At 39.1% G+C, this 22,130-nt stretch overlaps 1 protein-coding gene across 2 annotated transcripts in view; it reads left to right on the top strand.

Annotated features, from left to right (window-relative positions):
• LOC128367758 (E3 ubiquitin-protein ligase TRIM21-like) overlaps window positions 1-22,130 on the top strand; it is a 51,939-nt gene that overhangs the window by 18,535 nt on the left and 11,274 nt on the right. Inside the window, exons 1-2 of one of the 2 annotated variants that reach the window (XM_053328407.1) lie at window positions 20,686-20,929; window positions 22,052-22,060. The exons of the other annotated variant lie outside the window; for it this stretch is intronic. Of the exons in view, the coding sequence (XP_053184382.1) occupies window positions 20,686-20,929; window positions 22,052-22,060 (253 nt within the window). Of the gene's footprint in view, window positions 1-20,685; window positions 20,930-22,051; window positions 22,061-22,130 lie in introns of those variants that run through there. 2 annotated transcript variants of the gene reach the window in all.

The raw sequence follows: 22,130 nt of genomic DNA, 5'->3' as shown, positions 1-22,130 counted from the left end.
GAGATCTGTTTAGGGGGGTTTGTAAGCTTATCAACCATAGCAAACAGAGTACGAGTGTTGTTGATGTTCTTATTAATAATTTCAGAAAAGTGTTGCTGTCTAGCTTTGAGTAGAAGAAGGAAGGAAAGGAGCTTTGAGTAACTCATAGTTAAAATAACAGAGACTTTGTTTGTAGAGGTCAAGGTGAATTTTAAGTTTAGTTTTTCTCCACTTACGCTCTGCTTTCCTGCATTCTGTTTTTAAAGCCTTTACCATCATAGTGTTCCTCCATGGTGTTTTCTTTCTGCTCAAGGTTGTCTTAGTTTTAATAGGTGCAACAGCATCCATGACATTTGGGATTTTCCAGTTAAATTTATCCAGGAGTTCATCAACTGACTCTGCACTCACAGTTGGTGACATAGCTATAGCCTCCATAAACTTTGCATTGGTATTCTCATTTATGTACCTTCTCCTAACAGACACAGAGGTTAACTGAACATCTGGAATGATCTGTAAGTCAAAGAACACACAGAAATGATCAGAAAGAGCCAAGTCCTTAACATCAACAGAAGAAATATCAACACCTTTAGAGATAACCAGATCCAGAGTGTGGCCTTGAGTGTGTGTGGGCCCTTTCACATTGCAAGAGGCCAAAAGTGTCAAGTAGAGCAGAGTTCTTTGGCATTACTGTCCATGTTATTGTCTACATGAATGTTAAAATCCCCTCTTATGATAAAAAAAGTTGTAGTCAGTGCAGATAACTGACAACAGTTCAGTAAACTCATCAATGAATTTTCCTGAGTATCTTGGAGGTATAAATGATTTAAAAAAGAACTTTTGGATCACCTTTTAATAAAAAACAGATGTTCAAAACAGCTAAAAAATCACCTAATGTAATTTCCTTGCACTGAAATACAGATTTAAAGATGGCAGCAACTCCCCTGCCTTTCTTACCAGTTCGACACTTGTTCATAAAACTGAAATTTGTTGGTGCTGCCCAGGGCTGGACTGAGACCAAAAAATGGCCCTGGCATTTTTGGCCATGGCGGCCAACCATGATTATTTATACGATATGCGGAGGCACACGACATACCAGAGGATATATGCACACATTGTGTTGTTTCAAAAATTAAAATAAAGCGCAGTAGTCTACATGGAAGAGTTGTTAAGAGTTTAACATGTTAAAAAATATATACACTCTTTCACTGCTTACAGAGACTTTCATCTTGGGAGAGATGGCTACAGTGCCACAATTCTGCTAGAGATGTCTTTTCAGTGTTTAATGAAATATATTTTTTACAATTATACAAATACAAATAAGACAGTTGGGCCTACAGTAAGACCATACATCCATGTAAAATAAAGAGCTCCTCAAAGTGGCACCCTAAAGTATGAAAAACAAAGAGAGAATGATATAAATTCTAGAAATAAAATAAGAACTGTTTAGTAAACTCACAATGAAAGAAAAAGAACACATTTGAACTCCACATCAAGGAAAGGCAAACCTTCACTCCAAATACGCTGTAAGGGCAGAGAAAGAGTCCGTCCCTCCCTACATGAAACGTCCCTCTTCATTCTGCTAACATTTCGGCTACTTCTTACCGGGCTGACAGTAGCTATTCTGACCTCTTCCTCAATCTGTCCCTGCTGGGTAATGTCTCTCTCCTCCTCCGAATTTACCTGAATAGCTACTTCTCCTTCCTCTGTGTTACTACACTGTTGCACATCAAAGCTGTGTGCCACTCCGACAGCCTGTGTACTCGATGGGACTGCTTCTGCACTTGTCGACGTCCCTGCCCCAGCTGTAACAGTCAAACTTGTGGTGAACAAATCAGTGATTTTGGCACATTTTGCTGCGTCCACTTGTAGGCTTTTGAGCCTTTTGTCTCGCAGCTTCTCTGTGCCCCCCTTGCGCTTTTGTGGTTTATATCCATTTCCATGGATGGACACATGGCTCATTCTCTCCGCGCCGCGGTCAGCTCAAATGGCGAAATTTGATAACGTTGGGAGGGGAGGGGCGGGCCGAGGAGTGAGGAGAGGGGCGATAATTTAAAAAAAAAAAAATTAATTATGACAGCCCCAGCCCAAAAATGTGCGTCGGCCCACCGGGCCAGTGGTCTGTCCATGCCTGTTGCTGCCTCATTGAGAATAGCACCACAGCAACATTCAGTCATCCATGTTTCACTAAGAAGTAAAAAATCTAAATCATAAGTCATAATGACGTCATTAACTAGCAGTGATATGTTGGCTAGTGATCTGATATTGAGTAGAGCTAACTTTGTGGAGATAACAGGAGACACTGGTATATTTTGAGGTTGACATGCTATACTTAATAAATTGGCAGATTTAATTGAACCCTTGTTATTTCTCACCAGTTTAACAATTTTTCTGTTACCTGTCATCACAGGGATTGAGTAGGCTATCTGAACTCCATGGGGCCCTGACTTTTCCTGGGGGAGAACATTATTGGTATCAGTATTGCAGCCTGGACCCGGCACATATCAGTCAGATTCATAGATGAACTGAGTCAAAGGAGGTGGGGGGGGGCTCTGTGACTTTTGGGTGATGGTGTTTTCCAGCGTGGTGGAATGGGAGGGGCTGGACGAGGAGGGAGGTTGAGGGGAGAAAAAATGGGATTTGGGCGTGGTGTGAGTTGGATTCCAAAATTGACAAGGTCATTCATCCTGTTGGTGAAATCCAGAAGTGGGGAGTCCAGACTGAGTGGAGAGAATGAAAGGCTGGAAAATTGGGAGTCTCCTGGTGGGGCTGGGGGAGATCCCACTTGTTGGGCTGTTAGGGCTGGGGGACACTCCTCCTGTCGGGTTGTTGGGGCTGGGGGAGATTCCACTTGTTGGGTGGTTGGGGCTGGGGGAGACTCCTCCTGTTGGGTTGTTGGGGCTAGGGGAGACTCCTCCTGTTGGGTTGTTGGGGCTGAGGGAGACTCCTCCTGTTGGGGTAAGGATGATGACATTAAAGCTTCTCTCTGGGTGTGCTGACTTTCACGGTCAGTCCTTATCTCAGGCGGTAGCAATTCTTCTCCAGAACGCTGTCTCATCTGTTGTTTTGGATTGTCTCGCCTCTTGTCCTTGGCAGGGACTGCTGGTGACTGACGCACAAAATAAAAAATGTTGTAGCTTAACAGCTGTACTCCTGACTTGTTAAGGCAAAATCCATCTGCCTTAAAGAGGTGTCTGCGTTCCCATAAAAATTTGAAATCGTCAATAAAATTCACTGATTGAGCGGCACACGTATCTTTGAGCCATCTGTGAACCGTAGCACCAAATATTTTGTACATCATAAGGGGTGCTGTGAGCTACGTTTTGTCTGATCCCTCCCCCCGGACCTGTTTGCCATGGGTGACCCTACCAGGGGCATAAAGCCCCGCCAACTGAGCTCCTAGGGTCATTGGGAGACGCAAACCTCTCCACCACGATGAGGTAGTAGCTCAGGGAGGGGTATGGATATTGTATCAAATTGAAATGAACTGAATATGTCATGTCAATTTAGTTAGAGACACAACTTACTAACTACTTTTAACCTATCATTATCATTTTCTTTCACATGAGGAAATGTGAAGTTTCAGTTCCTGTTTGAGACGTTCATCTCTCTTCGTGTCTCTCAACTCTGCTGACCGACTCATAAACACTCCACAGATTCAGTTCTCTCAGTCTGCAGAAGAATCTACAACCAACAAGACTTCAGTCAGGAAAAAGACAGCTGTTGTCTCTCTGTGAGTGTTAAACACATTTCTGTCTCTTCACTGTTTTAAGGAATGGTCGACCTCATTCAAGTTAACCAACTTATCTGACATGTTGTGGTGGAGTGTTGAGTCCTGTAGCATTAATGTCATTAAGACAGCAGGGTCTGCTAATCATTGTCTCTCTCTTGTAGTTTAGCTAGTCAGGAAGACTTTATGTTGACTAAAGTATGAAGTCTTCAAATGTCATTTTTTTGAAATGTTCATGAACTTTTTCATGAAGAAAACTGAATTGTCAGACTGTGAGCTATCTTCCATTTACGATTCATGTTTGTCACACATTCTGACAATCTTCCTCAAACTGATATCATACAGTCTAACACAGATTGTGACTGAGGCATTGTTCATGTAGTCTGACCTGCAATAAACTTACATAACTGATGTTGTTGCAGTCTTAAGCATTGTTTTAGTCTTGCTGACTTCATACATATCAGCTCTGTGTGGATTCTTCCCATCTTAATTTCACGAGTCCTTATTTTCTGCACTGTTTGTACATTACATGTGAAATGCTTTTTTTTCTTTTTAAAGTAAGAAAATACAGAATTCTGACAGTTAATTATCAAACAGCTAACATTTCTAGCCCCAGGCTCCAATACAAATTTACACATCTGATCCAAGCCTTTACCGCTAAATCAGTCGTAAACATTATAACTGTCATTGAATTCTCACCGTACTGTCTCACATCTTACAGCACAAGTAGCATGTGATACATGGTGATGTTTTGATTCAAAAGCAATACTCAGCATCGGAGCAGGGAAGATAGTCTGGCTGTAGAATAGTGTTTCTGGAAATAAGTCATTCATGAAAATATTCTGGAATTTTAACAGGGAGGGATGGTGAAGAAAGTGGAGCTGTTGAACACTTTGAAGGATTTAACAAATGAGGAATTTGTGGACTTCAAGTGGCACCTAAAGGTTGAAAGACTGGCAGGACACCAAACCATCAAAGCATCCCAGCTGGAGAATGCAGAGAGACGAGACACTGTGGATCTGATGGTGAAGACCTACCAACTTCCCGGAGCTGTGGAGGTGACCAAGAAGCTTTTAAAGATGATCAACAGGAATGATCTGCTGCAGAGGTTATCAGACATCAGCTCAGGACCAGAAGGTCAGTCACAGGAAGACAGAAACATGATGTCACTGCAGGGTGAGAGCTACATTTTGATACTGAAATAAGATATTAACCTGTTCACACATGATGCATCTCTCACATCCAGACTGTGGAGTTCACACAGAAATGTTATTTATTAGTTTTAATATTGAAGAACTTCCACATTCACACAGACCTCCATCTGTCCACCATGATTAACAAAAACATCTCTGCTTTCACTGTCAGTGGAAAAGTCTCCTCTCTGATACAGTCATCCTCAGTCTTAAACTTTATTCACAAAAAAACTGTCACATTATTATTATGTTACATTATTTTCATAGATAAATTCCATATTATTATATTTTATTGATTATTAATTATCTCTTTCAGTGGATGTCAGTACTGATCTGGAGGCTTCAGTAAACAGAGGACCTTCCTCCTGTCAGACACATCCTCTTCTTGAAGTTTCCACTATCAGCAGTCACAGTGAAGGTAAAGCTGCTGTAATCTCTGGTTTGTATTTGTTGGTGTAGTTTTCACATTATTAACAGGTGAGAACTCCTCTGGCTACATATTGTTTCAGGAAGAAATCGTTTCCTAACTTAAGAACACTGCAGCAGATTTAGTGACTTTAAAATGTGGCTCATTTACATCTCAGATCTTTTATGGTGATGTGAAGTTTTGTGCCTCTCATGTTAATTTAATACAGGCTTACTACATTTTGAATGAATCTTTGTCTTTTCTCTATGTGCCAGATAAAATTAATGATAAGGAGTCTTCAAAGAACAGAGGACCTTCCTCCTCTCAGCCTCTGACTGACAACCGTCAGAGTAAAGGTAAAGCTGCTCAAAGCTGCACATGCTCAGTAGTGTCTGCCTTACACAGAACTGCCATGTTTGTAGTTTATTTAATTGGTTGGATTCATTTGGCTTTATTGAAAGATACAATTGAGTGTTGTCCGCATAACAATGAAAATTTATGGAGTGTTTCTGAATAATATGACCTAAAGGAAGCACATATGAGGTGAATAGTCTTGGTCCAAGCACTGAACCCTGAAGAACACCGTGTGCATGGAGGATTTGCAAATATGCAAACTGAAATCTATGTAATAAATAAGACTTAAACCAGCTTATTGCAGTCCTTTTAATGGACATTAAATGTCCCAGTCTCTGTAACAGGATGTAGTGATCAGTGGTGTCAAAAGAAATTACATACCTAAACTAGCTATGGACATAAATACACAGACTGAGCTGTCTTTTTAACTAGGTGAGGTTTTTGATTTCATCTATGGAAAAATCACACTTCGGCACACATAGCATACAGACTGAAGAAGCTTAGGCCCAAAAATACTGACAGGTCTGATTTAATTTGAGTGAAGTTAAACTACAGTTCCTCATAACTGTCATACCCAACATACAATTAATATTTCTGCAATTAAATTTATTTTGACATTTCCACTTTTGTTCTCTTTGTATAGATACATCTCGTGCCATCAAACGGAAGGTCCTGAAGTTCTGTCTGGTGCCTCTGATGGTTCTGGTGTTTCTGGTGTTTGTGCTGCCTCTGACCTTCATCTTATGTGAGAGTTAATTCAGTTCAATTAATTAAGTTCCATGTAAAGTAAGAATAAATATGTGTTCTGAGTTTGACATACCACAGAAAAGTGTGTTTTTAACCACCCTGCCAAATTTGAATGATTAAAAAAAATGCCAAATATATGAAATTAGGCTTCAAAGTTGTGTAAAAATCAGCCTCCTTCTCTGCTCCCAAACGCTGTGGGCGTTCCCGCCGAGTTCGCTGAAACCCCGCCCCCTACCAAGTGTCACCTGTCAATCAAAGTCACCACCTCTACCAGAAACATGGACACTACGTCTGAGAGCTTTCTGCTGCTAACTCAGCTACTAACTCAGCTACTAGCTCAGTGGCTAACTTATCTGGTGTAACACTTGTACACAAGACAAGATAACTAAAGAAAAAAAATAATTTAATGTTAATAGTAATGGTAATATGAGACCCATTTGTCTATAAATAACATTGGAAAAACTAAAGATGGCTTTGAGTAGAATATGGTAATTAAAAGTGATTTTTATAAATGTCTATCCATCTTTATGCCTATGACTTGCCTGTTGTGAGAGGAAGTGACATATTTAGTGTCCAACACTGAATATTCTTCTTTTGCCTCAGAATAAGGGGTTATTTTTCTCTTTCAGTCAGACATCAGAATTTGGGGCAGTTTCATCTCAAGTTTTGGAAATAATTCTTCTCTAATATTTCTGTAGTGTTGGCATTGACAGACGGGACTGGGGGAAGCGGTGTTGCTCTGCCGGAGCTGAAGGGGACAACTGTGAGGACAACTGTGGGGACAACTGAGGGGACAACTGAGGGGACAACTGTGGGGACAACTGAGGGGACAACTGAGGGGACAACTGTGGCTCAGCTGGAGGAGACGCTCAGTACAAAGATGAAGAACCAGTTTGAGGCTGAGCTGAAGAGGGTCCAGCAGTATGCAGTGGATCTGACTCTTGATCCTGATACAGCACATCCTAATCTCATTCTGTCTGCTGATGGGAAACAAGTAAATTATGGTGATGTGAAAAAGAATCTCACAGACAACCCAGAGAGATTTACACGTTATGCAATTGTTTTAGGAAAGCAGATTTTCTCTTCAGGCAGATTTTACTTTGAGGTTCAGGTTAAAGAGAAGACTGACTGGACTTTAGGAGTGGCCAGAGAGTCGATCAACAGGAAGGGAAAAATCACACTGAGTCCTCGGGATGGTTTCTGGACTATAATTTTGAGAAATGGAAATGAGTACAAAGGTTGTAATAACCCTTCAGTCGATCTCTCTCTGGAGTCTCGTCCTCAGAAGGTGGGGGTGTTTGTGGATTATGAGGAGGGTCTGGTCTCCTTTTATGACGTAGATGCTGCAGCTCTTATCTACTCCTTTACTGGCTGCTCCTTCACTGAGAAACTCTACCCATACTTCAGTCCTAGTAATAATAATGGTGGTAAAAACTCCGCCCCTCTGATCATCTCTCCTGTCAATCAAACTGCCTGATCTAGTTTCTATGATCGGCAATTTATTAAGCAGCACCAACAGTTTATTTACTTCATGTGTTAATTATTAAGTATAAGTTTTACATCCTCTGTGTAAATATGCACAGTAGTCTATACCATGTGTTAATGATTGTTTTACATCCTCTGTGTAAATATGCGCAGTCAATCAACATCAATGCTACTTTATAATACTGCCACAGTAGTCTATACTAGCAGTCAGTGGATTAGAGACCCAACTTGTCTTTTTACTGCTTCAGTATCCTCTCATTATTCATTCATTAATCTCTTCATAGTTGATGGATCCATCATGAGAAACATTTGAAGAGAAACTTTGTTCAAACCAACAGAGCTTTAAAATCTAGTGAACATCTCAAAGTTTGTAAAGATACCAAGTCTGTATCAAGACTGAATGTTAGGGAAATATATCTACAGTGATGTTCAATATATCTATATCTATAGTTTTTCATTAGATGTATTGATGCAGTCATAAAATTCAATATAGTGAGCTTGAATATTTTATTGTGTGTCTTTTAGCTTCAAGGTTTTAAATGAACAGAAAAATAATATTCAGTTACAGCCTGATTTCATATTACTCTTTTTTAATTTGCTGAATATTTTTAAATTTATTGAATATTTGTAAAAATCCTTTGACTGCTGTTATTCAAAAATATGATACGTGTATTAAATTAGAATTGATCTTCATTGAATATATTCTTATTGTTTCTACTGTTTTATCTTTTGATATCTTTGATTTTTTTTATTACCTTCATAGTTTCATGTAAAGAACTTTGGATGGCTGATCTGTGTTTGAATAATTCCCAAATAAAATTGTTTAAAAAGCCTCATAACAAGTTCATGATATATTGTTTTAAACATGTGACTTAGTCCATCATTTAGTCCTCAACTTTCTTCCTAAAAGACAGAAAATGTGGATGTATGTCAGAGACTAAAACAGATGCTGTAAAGTGAATAAAAAGACATTTTGTGGTGAATGAAACTACTCTGCTATACAGTATCACTGCAGTTAAATCCTGTGCAGAAGAAGAAACTGTGTGTGGAAGTGTTTTATTTTGCTATCAGAGCAGAGGCGGCCCTGGCTAGTCTTGCGCCCTGGGCGGACCGACTATTGGCGCCCCTCCCCACAAATCCTTCATCACACAAAAAATAAGATAAATAAATGAAATATAGTATGTAAACACCAAAGTAAATTACACACATCCGTCATCATACAAATGAATAAAATAAAATAAATAAATGAAAAATACTAATAATTAACGTAATCTGACAGAGTTTCACCCTTTTTACAACTGGCATTAAAATGTTTTCTGGGTGATTAGATTGCTATCAGGGAGTTCTTGACCACATGAAAGTGCAGGTGTAAAGTTATTTATTCATTTATTGCATTTTCACATAACCCAATAACTTACATGTAGCTATAGCGGGTCTGTATTAATTTTATAAATGTATTATAATAATACATTTATACACAAACTGCTGCTTCCAAATAAATAATAATAGTATTATTATTTATTTGGAAGCAGCAGTTTGTGTTGTGTGGCCTGGGATCATAATCATCACAGGTCAGTCTATCCCCCGCCCCTCTCCCCCCCTTGCTTTTCCTCTGAGAATGAGGGTAGCCTATTAAAGCCCATAGACTGTATATAAGAGAAGTTAAGATAAGTTAAAGCCTTGGATGTACATCCATGGCTGAGACTTTATCTGTTGACTGTATGTTATCACAGTGGAAGGCTAAGCTCGAGGGGTGTGGCGATGACATGATCGAAACGCAGGTATGCGTCTTCACCATCCACACGAACACTCAGGGGCTGCGTTTGCGATTTTTTTACCCTGGGACCAGGTTTCAGAAAGCTTCGTTTTCAGGCAATGCGTTTACAGTATTCATTTGGACGATCGGCCAAAACGATGCAAAACATCTGCGTTTAAACCAAAAAGCGTCTCCGTGTGGATGGCCCCTGAGATTCACTCACAACTTGCTCACAGCCTCTGCAGTCGCAAGTTGATCCCCCTGCCTCCCCTTTGCCTTTTTTTCTGACACACACAGCCTGTAAACATGACTGTCAGCAGCAAGTTGACGTGATAGTAGGGGCGCCTCATCGCCCACTGCACCAACTTGATGTGGAAATGAGCGGTATTAGTCTAGAAAACTGGCGATTTTTCTTTTTGAGGACGCGCTTTTCTTTTTTTGAGGAGTCGGACGGACTTTTTTTTCCTTTTTTTTTTTTTGAGAGCGCTCGTGCGCCCCCAAGTAGATTGCGCCCTGGGCAGTTGCCCATATTGCCCATAGCAAAAACCGCCACTGTATCAGAGTCTTCCTCTCAAAGTCACTGAGGTTTGTACAAGTTGTCTGTGTTTCCCTCCTGTGTCCAGCAGAGGGCAGCATAACAGCACACATCAGAGAGAGGACAATTAGATAAAGGCAGGGACAGACTGCACACACCTCTCAACTTCCTCATCTGATTTATTAACAACTACAGGAGAAAAGAAAGTTAACACAGAGGTGCTTCAGTCAACACAACTGTCTGTTTCTGTGTGAAGGAAAACTAAACTGAGTTCTCTACTTCTTTCTCAACTGACTCAAACACTGGTGAGTACAGCTGATTATATTTACTGTGTTTCAACAACCAGCATTAACACAAAACTTACAGTTCAACACAGACAAGTACACTCTTCATTTCTGGCATTTGTCAAGTGAGGTTGAGTCAAATTAAACATTGTTCTCTTTATGATTACAATACACCACAGAAATGTAATTCTGTAATTAAAGTCTCTCAGTTGTTAAATAAATGTAAATCATTCATTGTACAGCCATCTGAGTTTGGACACATTTCTTTAAAGACTGAAATATGTGTATCATTCATTAAGAACAATATCTCCAAGAATATTCCACTATTGAAGAAAATGTATAAACACATTTATAAATGAGTTCTTGTTGTGAGACACTGCTGCACCTGTCGGATCATTATCTTCATGCAAGATTTAAGATTTCTATCAAATTATATTTTACGTTAAACTAAATGAGCAAGGTTAAACATTTACAGGACACACAATGAGCTGAACTTTGGACTGACTATATGATTGTTGCAGAGTTGTAAAGGATAATAAAGTAACTGTTGTTTCCTTATGACCCCAAGACATGTGCTTTTATTTCTATATTCATTTCTGTTAGAGCCGTTTAACTTAATTATGATTTACTTTACTGTGTTACTGTGATATTATTGTTTAATTAATTACCTTGATGGGTATAAGTACCCACCTAATTATATTGGTATTATTTATGGATATGTATGGTTGAAGGCCTCCCCCTGCTGTCCTTAATATGTATTGCGTCTGTGGTTGGACGGTGGCAGTGACAAATCCTATAAATGAATGAATAATTGGAGACAGGTGGGTTGAACTCATGATAAGAAGGAGAGATCAGTGATGTCTTTTAACCACACACGAGAAAGTTTAAGTTTATGTTCATGATACTGAATGCAGTGCATTAAAAAATAATAGGCCCATGTATAGGCAAAACTCAAAAGTTTTAAATTGACTGATATACACATGTCCAAAATGAGTCAGAGACCACATATTGATTTGTTGAGAAAGAGACAAAAACACAGTGGTTGCATTCAGATCATGTACCGACTGAGACCACGTACTGTATGCTTGGCCAGAAACAAAGAATATGTAAAGCAGAGCTTTATTTGCAGTTTAATTCAGTTTTAATTACATGGTGTCAAATCCCAACAGAAGTTAATCTCAGGGCACTTTTCACATTAATCAGGGGTCAAAAATCACAAAACCATGCAAACACCATTTCCCACACACAAATTGATATTTATAGACACAGAATGTGCACACTTCATGTATTTTTTAGACCAGAGGGGGAAATCCAGACTAAAATAAAATAAAAACCATGACAATAATCAAGCAGGGATTATTCACCACTGATTGGGCCAATGCCAAAGTCCAAGTCCAAAAGGGCCAAAATACTGTGGGCCCCGCACAGGCAAACCCACAAGCAACCCATCTGGTATTAGTGTAGGTTTAACCTGCCCACACTGCCCCACAACAAACCCACAGTGGGCCCACATGGCAATGCTTGCTGGGAGATTCATAGTCCATGTGATAAGTTAGCAATACAGATATTTTATCAAATTGAAATGAACTGAATATGTCACAACAAGTCACAACGTACTGGACTAATTTTAAACATACTTTTATTTGAGGAAATGTGAAGTTTCAGTTCTCAGTGTTTTCCAACTTTTTATTTAAACATTTTAAACATTTTACAAAACATTTCCTGACATATGACTTTGAAAATGTGTGATGGACTGTACAGTGGAATGAGTTAAAATAAGAGTAAATAAATAAGTAAATAAATTATAAAATGAATAGATAAATTAAAAGGGGAGGGAAGGAGGGGGGAATTAAAATATCTATCAATTACATACCTTCAAACATGTATATACATATGAATAATTAGATTAAGGTAAAGAGGTATGTTAATGCGTAAAAATAATATATTAACATTCCGGACTACAGAGCGCACCTGATTAAAAGCTGCATGCTCTAATTTTAGAAAGAAAATCAATCTTGTACCGGATTTTAAGCCGCAGGTGTCCCACGTTGTAATATGAGATATTACCCATTTCTATCAGTGTCTGCTTAAGAAATACCCAGTCCACTTGATCAAACGCCTTCTCGGCGTCTAAGCCTGAGAAGAAACAACATCAGGATCTTTCAAATCCCGGAAGACAGTGAAAGGAAAGACATGGCTGGATTTATTAGAGCCCTGCTCCAGAAAGAACTTAAACTACCACCAGACTTGGACATTAAGATTGAAAGGGCACATTGCAGGGCACAGTGAAGGATACAATCATAAAGCAGGCATGGAGCCTGCTTTATGATTGTACACAAAGTTTATAATCTACACAAAGTAGATTATAAACTTTATAATCTATACAAAGTAAACTTATTGGGCGTTAACTGGTGAAGTGGACAGAAGGGGGTCCTTTCCCTCTTTATGTATCACTGTTAATATGGCTTCCGACCATGAATTTGGGGGGGTCTCCTGATTTTAGAACATAATTATATAATTTACACAATATTGGTGTGAGCTCATTCACAAATATTTTATAGTATTCTCCAGAGAAACTGTCTGTTCCTGGTGTTTTGTTGCTTTTAATTTTAGTAATACTTTCTTTAATTTCACTCTCTGTGATGGGTTTTATTAAAAATGCTGCTTCCTCATTTGATAGTTTATTCATTTTGAGGGGTCTTAAAAACTCCAACGTTTTCTCTTCCTTAAATTCTAGTTCTTCAGCCCTCTATAGCTGTTTGTAATATGTGGCAAATGAGTCTGATATTTTAGTGGGATCAGTCTCAACCTGACTGGTTTCAGTGTTCCTACTTTTAGGAACTGCACGGCTAGATTGGGCTTTTCTGAGTTAAAAGGCCAGTAGCCTACTGGCTTTATTCCCCATTTCATAATACTTCCTATTAGTATATCTCAGAGCTCTCTCTGCCTTATATGTCAGAACCTAACTTTCTTTAACTTTTTAAGAGTGTCTTTCTTTTCAAATTGTTTATGTTCCCTTGTCAATTTTTTTATTTCAGCTTCCAATCCTTGTTGTTTAGCAAGCCTTTGTGTCTTAATTCTGGATCCTATAGAGATAATCTTCACTCTCATTGTGGCCTTACTGGCATCCCATATGACTGAGGGAGACACGTTACCATCATCATTTATAGTAAAGTACTCAGAGTCAGAGCTAATTCCTGCCTGATATTCATATCTGTGAGTAATGAAACATTAAGTCTCCAATATCTAAAGTGGTTGTCTACTCGTAGGTTAATTTTCATGGTCACAGGACCGTGGTCCGAGATAGAGATTGGTTCGAGTGTGCTTTCTTTTATTCTATATAGTTAAGTTTTTGATATACAAAAGAGATCTATCCTTGAATAGCTACCATTTACTTGAGACATATAAGTAAAATCTCATCTCATCAGGGTGATGCTGTTGCCAAATGTCCACTAGACCAAGTTCCTTCATCATATCTGATAGCCCCTTGGACATTTTGGATTGAGATTGTCTTGTTGCGGGTAGCCTGTCCAATTTTGAATCCAAGGTGCAGTTAAAGTCACCTCACACTATTATAACCCCCTCACTTTTATCTGCTAGTAGGGTTGCTATCTTTTAAAAAAAAAATGAAGGCAGTCTTCATTTGGGGCGTACACATTAAGTATAGTCATCTTTTTCCCTCTGATTGTGCCTATCACTATAACATACCAACCTTCATTATCTTGAAAAGTTTTCTCATTGTTGTAGTATACAGATTTATTAAATAGTATAGCAACCCCTCTCTTCTTTTTCCTCCCACATGATGCGCTGTAGACCTGATCTACCCATTCTCTCTTCAGTTTTAAATGTTCAGTCTGCGACAGGTGTGTTTCCTGGATTAGAGTAACAGAACAATGCAGCTTCTTTAACTGTCCCAAGATTTTTTTCCTTTTGATGGGATTGTTAATTCCTCTTATATTGTAACTTATGAAATTCAGCTCAGCCATGATTTCCGTATGGTCTTATGATATAGCTCTCTACCTGTTTGTACATAAATATCACTGTAAGTCTAATCACTAACAAAACGTTGTCTGTAGCATGTGTCAGGAAAAACAAAGAGCAAAGAACAATAACATAAAACTGACCTTCCACTTCATCAATCTGACATTGGAACTGAACTAAAACTGCGTCAGATCCCCGGTGATATTGGGGCAGAGAGGTGTGACTTACCCTCTCTGTGGAGAAAAGCACACATAGTGCGAGTTTGACCAATATTACATTAAGATGTAAAAAAGGTCCGGATGAGTGTATTCCACTCATATATTCAAGCATAGCCTACTTCTGGACTATCTAACACTAATGTGACAACAGTATTTGTTTGAATAACTCTCAAAAATAAAACCTAATGACGCTTATGTTTGGTTTTTTTTGGTAGCAGCCTGTTAGTTATATAACCTAATGTGTGACTGTCAATCTTACGACTGGTTTGGTTGAAACAAGTCGTTTTTTCTTTGTTTTTATTTTTAACCATCCTAATGACTTCAATCTTCCTCCTGCAGAAGGGCCTTGAAATCAGCTGGTGACAAAAACACTCTCCTTTTTCTCCTCTCTTGGCTCCTCCATCCGTCCTTCAGTTCTTCCTTGATGCGTTCCCTCTCCTGGCAGCATATGTCAACCCCCAGCTCTTTCAACAGCGTCACGGCACCTGTTAGTGATGTAAATGTCTTCTCCCCAGTGTTCAGCTTGATACGCAGTTGTGTTGGGTATAGACACCTCGGCTGTATGTCTTTCTTTTTAAGTTGTTTAATAACTTTGTGTACCCTCATCCGTTTCTGCTGTAGATCGGGAGAGTAGTCTTGGTCAAAGTAGATCCGCTTGCCTTGAAAGAGGACTGGACCCTGGCTCCATGCCTGCTTTATGATTGTATCCTTCACTGTGCCCTGCAATGTGCCCTTTCAATCTTAATGTCCAAGTCTGGTGGTAGTTTAAGTTCTTTCTGGAGCAGGGCTCTAATAAATCCAGCCATGTCTTTCCTTTCACTGTCTTCCGGGATTTGAAAGATCCTGATGTTGTTTCTTCTCAGTCTGTTTTGCATGTCGTCGCATTTTGCCGAGAGGTCAATGTCGCGATGCAGCAGTGCCCTGCGCTGGCGTATTTCCACATCCTCGGCCACTTCTCTCCTCCAGTCTTACTATTCTCTCTTCGTGTTCCACCAGTTGGTCTTTTATGTCTGAAACTGTTTGTTCAACACAGCCGAGGGCAAGTTTAGTGTGGTTGTGTCCGTCTTGGTTTTCTTTTCGTAGTTTCCTCAACTCCTCCAGTACTATAATAATTATCTATAATTTTGTCCGGCGGAGCTCAGCTGCTATGCTGCAAGCACATCCATGACGTCACCGGAAGTCTTTACACAGAATTTTGAGAGAAAATGGTGTTGAGGTCCCTCTAGGGGGAAGAACATTTTGTACATTTTTAAGTCAATTTCATCATTTTGGTTTCACTCTGAGAGCATTAAGAGGTTATATCTAGAAATGCTTTATGTGCTTTCGTAATTTAACTACTGGTATGAATGGTGATGACACACCCACAAAGCACAAGAAAGATATTTTACCAGTTCACTTAATGCTCCAATCAAACAATCTAAAAAGACTAATGTCCATATTTCAGCTCTGAAACAAAGACAGCAGAAGTGATTATCTAAGTTCAACTAGTTCATTACTGATGAACATATAAAATACTGTTTCAGTAAATATCTGTTTCTATAATAACTAAACTAACTGTCTGATGATCAATAACAGACTCCAGATGTCTCAACAACTGACTCAAACACTGGTGAGTAAAACTGATAATATTTACTGTGTTTCAACAACCAGCATTAACACAAAACTTAGCAGACGGCTACGGTTACATGAGAAGGTCAGAGGTCGTCTATGAAGCCTTGTTATCTAAGTCACAGTTATTAAAAACCTTTAGTTGAGTTCAGAGCTGCTAACCATGACACAGATCACAGAGCAGGTTGACTTGAAGTTCCTCACATGAACTGTGACTGGTTTCCAGTATCACCTCAGTACTGGGATGAACTGCAACACAGTTAAACAGCTTAAAGTCAGAGTCATTTGTTCCTCTGAGTGACTTTAAAGTTTAATTAGCTGCTATTCTTCAGATTGTTTGTGATTGTGATGTGAATGAACCGTCTTATTGTGATCTGTGCGTGTGTGTGTGTGTGTGTGTGTGTGTGTGTGTGTGTGTGTGTGAACAACAAGAAAATCAATAAGTTTTGATGGTGTCTTGTTAAAAAGTCTAAAACATTAGACATTTACAGTAACTGTGTTTGTACAGTGTAAGTCAACAGCCAGCCTCTCTGCTCACATGAACATGTTAAAATAATTAAAGATAATTTAAATTTTTTAAAGAGAATTCAGTGAAGACTTTACAACCCAGAAAAGTTTACAGGCATATCTATATAGTCTACACTAAATTAGGCTATTGTAATAAAAATAGAAACATTTAATAATACCTAAGGGTGTTTATTTATCAAACCTTTCATTATTTTTCATTTGGGTTTTTGAATATTTCATTTTAGAAAGTGATGCCTTGATATAATTAATTATGGGGGAAAAATGTCATTGATACATTAAAGTTATATCACATTCATATTCAGGTGAATACTGACCTAGAGTAGAGTAGAAACATACTAATGATAGTCAGTTCTGTAAATGGGACAGAAGGTTTCTCGGTTTCACAGGTACAAAGTTAAAACACTGTGTGTGTGTGTGTGTGTGTGTGTGTGTGTGTTTGTGTGTGTGTGTGTGTGTGTGTGTGTGTGTGTGTGTGTGTGTGATTTAAAATGGCTGATGGACTCATGTCCAAAATGGCGTCTGAGACCAAATGTTGCTTTGTTGAGAAACAGACAAAAAGAGACGCAGTGGTTGAGCTCAGATCATGTGGGGACTGAAACTACGTATGATCACCATATGAATGGTGTGAGACCACATATGCTTGGCCAGAAACAGAGTAGGCTATTTAAAGCAGAGCTTTACACCTCCTCTTAAACATGTGTCTAGCTTCAATTCCATTCAGTTCAGTTCAGTTTTATGTGGCGCCTAATGACAACAGAAATGATCTGGATCAACACAGACACAATGTATGAAAGAGCAATACTCTGGATATTGTTAAGAAAAGTTGGGGCAACTCCGAAGCTAGCAAGCCTGTCACAATCGGAAAGTCCACCACTTTCAGTCCACTAACTATGAGCGGTACTCCTGGCTCACAGGCTCCGAGGAACACTGCAACTTGTATTGCTGGAAGTGCTTGTTATTTGCTACTGATCAACATGGTGTTTGGAGCCACACTGGGTTTGCAAATTTGACTTACCTAACCAAGGCAGCAACGAGACACCAAAGCACTGCCGGACACTTACAAGGCAAGGCAAAGCAGTTTTATTTATATAGCGCATTTTATACACAATGGCAACTCAATGTGATTTACATAAAACAGAAAAACATGTAATTTGAGAAACTTAAAACATACAATTAACCCCCCCCCCCCAATAATAAAAACAAAGTACAGAAAAATAGAAAGAGAGAAATAAAATGCTAGAATAGAGCATTAAATATAAGATTGCACCATAAAATAATACATTAGCTTTAAAATCATTAAAAGGACATAGAGTGCAAATGAAAGATTAAAATGTAAAGTGCTTTAAAAGAGCTCAATCATAAGCTCAGGAGAAGAGAAATGTTTTTAACCTGGATTTAAAAATGTTCACAGTTGGGGCTGATTTCAGTTCTGCTGGTAGTTTGTTCCAGTTGTGTAAAAGCTGCTTCACCATGTTTAGTTTGAACTCTGGGCTCAACTATCTGACCTGAGTCAGTAGATCTCAGAGCTCTACTCGGTTTATATTCTACTAACATGTCATTCATGTCTGGACCTAAACCCTTCAGTGATTTGTAGACCAGTAGCAGAACTTTAAAATCTATTCTATAGCTGACTGGGAGCCAGTGTAAAGACTTTAGAACTGACTGGGAGCCAGTGTAAAGACTTGAGTACTGACTGGGAGCCAGTGTAAAGACTTTAGAACTGGAGTAATGTGCTCTGATCTCTTTGTTCTGGTTAAAACTTGAGCTGCAGCGTTCTGAATGAGCTGCAGCTGTTTAATGCTTTTTTGTGGGAGTCCAGTCAGAAGACCGTTACAGTAGTCGAGTCTACTTTAGATGAAAGCATGAATCAACTTCTCCTGGTCTGTTTGAGACATAAAACCCTTCACTCTGGATATGTTCTTAAGCTGATAGAAGCTGTTTTGGTGATTGATTTGATTGTCTATCAGCACGCCAAGGTTTCGGACTTGGTCCCTAGTTTTTAGAGAGAGTGACTCGAGATGTTTACTGACAGCAATCTTCTTCTCTTCATTGCCAAAAACAATGAGCTCAGTTTTGTCCTGATTTAATTGAAGGAAATTTTGGTTCATCCAATTAGTTACTTGCTCTAAACAGTGACACAATGACTGTATTGGACTGTAGTCATCTGGGGACAATGCTAGGTATATCTGTGTGTCATCTGCATAACTGTGATAGTGTACATTAGAGTTCTGCAGAATTTGACCCAAGGGCAGCATATATAGACTGAACAGAAGGGGTCCAAGAACTGACCCCTGAGGAACTCCACATGTCATAGCCACTCGATCAGATTCATAACTTCCAATGGTCACAAAATAACTCCGCTCTTCCAAGTAGGACCTGAACCAGTCTAGGACTTTTCTGCTGAGTCCTGCCCAAGTTTCCAACCTGTTCAACAGTATACTGTGATCCACAGTGTCAAATGCAGCACTGAGATCCAACAGGACCAGAACTGACACCTTGCCTGAGTCAGTGTTCAACCTTATGTCATTTAACACTCTAATAAGAGCTGCTTCTGTACTGTGGTGAGGTCGGAAGCCTGATTGAACTTTGTCAAAAAGGCCACTGGAGTTCAAGAAATTGCTGAGTTGATTAAAAAACACTTTCTCAACGATCTTGGCTATAAAAGGAAGATTTGAGGTCTGTGGTTGGTTAACATGGAAGCATCCAGCGTTCTCTTTTTTAAGAGTGGCTTAATGGCAGCTACTTTTAGGGGTTTAGGAAATGTGCCTGATTGAAGTAGGCTATTTATTACTTGTTGCAAATCTGTTAAAATAATAATAAAATAATAAACCTTCAATCCAAATACGCTGTAAGGGCGTAAAACTACTTTTAACCAATCATTATCTTTTTCTCTCACGTGAGGAAATGTGAAGTTTCAGTTCCTGTTTGAGACGTTCATCTCTCTTCATGTCTCTCAGCTCTGCTGACCGGCTCATAAAGACTCCACAGATTCAGTTCTCTCAGTCTGCAGAAGAATCTACAACCAACAAGACTTTAGTCAGGAAAAAAACAGCTGTTGTCTCTCTGTGAGTGTTAAAAACATTTCTGTCTCTTCACTGTTTTAAGGGATGGTCGACCTCATTTAAGTTAACCAACCGATCTGACGGAGTGTTGAGTCCTGTAGCATTAATGTTATTAAGACAGCAGGGTCTGCTAATCACTGTCTCTCTCTTTCTTGGAGTTTAGCTGCAATCAGGAAGACTTAGATTGATTGAAATATGAATTCTCCAAATGTCATTTTTTTAAATGTTCATGAACTTTTTCATGAAGAAAACTGAATTGTCAGACTGTGAGTTATCTTCCATTTACGATTCATGTTCGTCACACATTCTGGTAGTCTGACCTGCAATAAACTTACATAACTGATGTTGTTGCAGTCTTAACCATTGTTTTAGTCTTGCTGACTTCATACATATCAGCTCTCTGTGGTTTCTTCCCATCTTGATTTCACATGTGAGTCCTTATTTTCTGCACTGTTTGTACATTACATGTGAAATGCTTTTTTTTATTTTTAAAGTAAGAAAATACAGAAAGAAGAAAGAAAATAAGAAAATATTCTGACAGTTAATTATCAAACAGCTAACATTTCTAGCTCCAGGCTCCAATACAAATTTAGAAATCTGATCCAAGCCTTTACTGCTAAATCAGTCGTAAACATTATAACTGCCATTGAATTCTCACCGTACTGTCTCACATCTTACAGCACAAGTAGCATGTGATACATGGTGATGTTTTTATTCAAAAGCAATACTCAGCATCGGAGCAGGGAAGATAGTCTGGCCGTAGAATAGTGTTTCTGGAAATAAGTCATTCATGAAAATATTCTGTAATTTTAACAGGGAAAGATGGTGAAGACGGTGGAGCTCTTGAACACGTTGAAGGATTTAACAGAGGAGGAATTTGTGGACTTCAAGTGGCACCTAAAGGTTGAAGGTCTGGAAGGCTACCAAACCATCAAAGAATCCCAGCTGCAGAATGCAGAGAGACAAGACACTGTGGATCTGATGGTGAAGACCTACCAACTTCCTGGAGCTGTGGAGGCGACCAAGAAGATTTTAGAGATGATCAGCAGGAATGATCTGCTGCAGAGTTTATCAGACATCAGCTCAGGACCAGAAGGCCAGTCACAGGAAGACAGAAACATGATGTCACTGCAGGGTGAGAGATTTAGATACTAAAACAAGATATTAACATTAACTTGTGTGAACAGCACAAGATGCATCTCTCACATCCAGACTGTGGAGTTAACACAGAAGTGTTACATTCATGTTATTTATAAGTTTAGTATATTTTTTGGGGCTTTTTGCCTTTATTGTACAGGTAAGTGGAGAGAGACAGGAAACTGGAGGCAGAGAGGGGGGAATGACATGCAGGATAGGACTGGGGTCACCTGCAGCAAGGACTGTAGCCTCAACACATGGAGCGGGTGCTCTACCCACTGAGCTATACTCAACCCCTATTTATTAGTTTTAATACTGAAGAACTTCCACATTCACACAGACCTCCATCTGTCCACCATGATTAACACAAACACCTCTGCTTTCACTGTCAGTGGAAAAGTCTTCACTTCCTCTCTGATAAAGTCATCCTCAGTTTTAAACTTTATTCACAAAAAAACTGTCACATTATTATTATGTTACATTATTTTCATAGATAAATTCCATATTATTATATTTTATTGATTATTAATTATCTCTTTCAGTGGATGTCAGTACTGATCTGGAGGCTTCAGTAAACAGAGGACCTTCCTCCTGTCAGACACATCCTCTTCTTGAAGTTTCCACTATCAGCAGTCACAGTGAAGGTAAAGCTGCTGTAATCTCTGGTTTGTATTTGTTGGTGTAGTTTTCACATTATTAACAGGTGAGAACTCCTCTGGACCTCTGCTAAATATTGTTTCAGGAAGGAATCGTTTCCTAACTTAAGAACACTGCAGCAGATTTAGTGACTTTAAGTCTGAACTGTGGCTCATTTACATCTCAGATCTTTTTGTGGTGATGTGAAGTTTTGTGCCTCTCATGTTAATTTAATACAGGCTTACTACATTTTAAATGAATATTTGTCTTTCCTCTATGTGCCAGATAATATTAATGATAAGGACTCTTCAGAGAACAGAGGACCTTCCCCCTCTCAGCCTCTGACCAACAACCGTCAGAGTGAAGGTAAAGCTGCTCAAAGCTGCACATGCTCAGTAGTGTCTGCCTTACACAGAACTGCCATGTTTGTAGTTTATTTAATTGGTTGGATTCATTTGGCTTTATTGAAAGATACAATTGAGTGTTGTCCGCAT

Source organism: Scomber japonicus, chromosome 2, assembly GCF_027409825.1.
Source record: "Scomber japonicus isolate fScoJap1 chromosome 2, fScoJap1.pri, whole genome shotgun sequence".
Taxonomy (NCBI): Eukaryota; Metazoa; Chordata; class Actinopteri; order Scombriformes; family Scombridae; genus Scomber; species Scomber japonicus.
The sequence above is the reverse complement of the archived record's forward strand: the minus strand, read 5'-3'. Positions and strand labels throughout refer to the sequence as shown.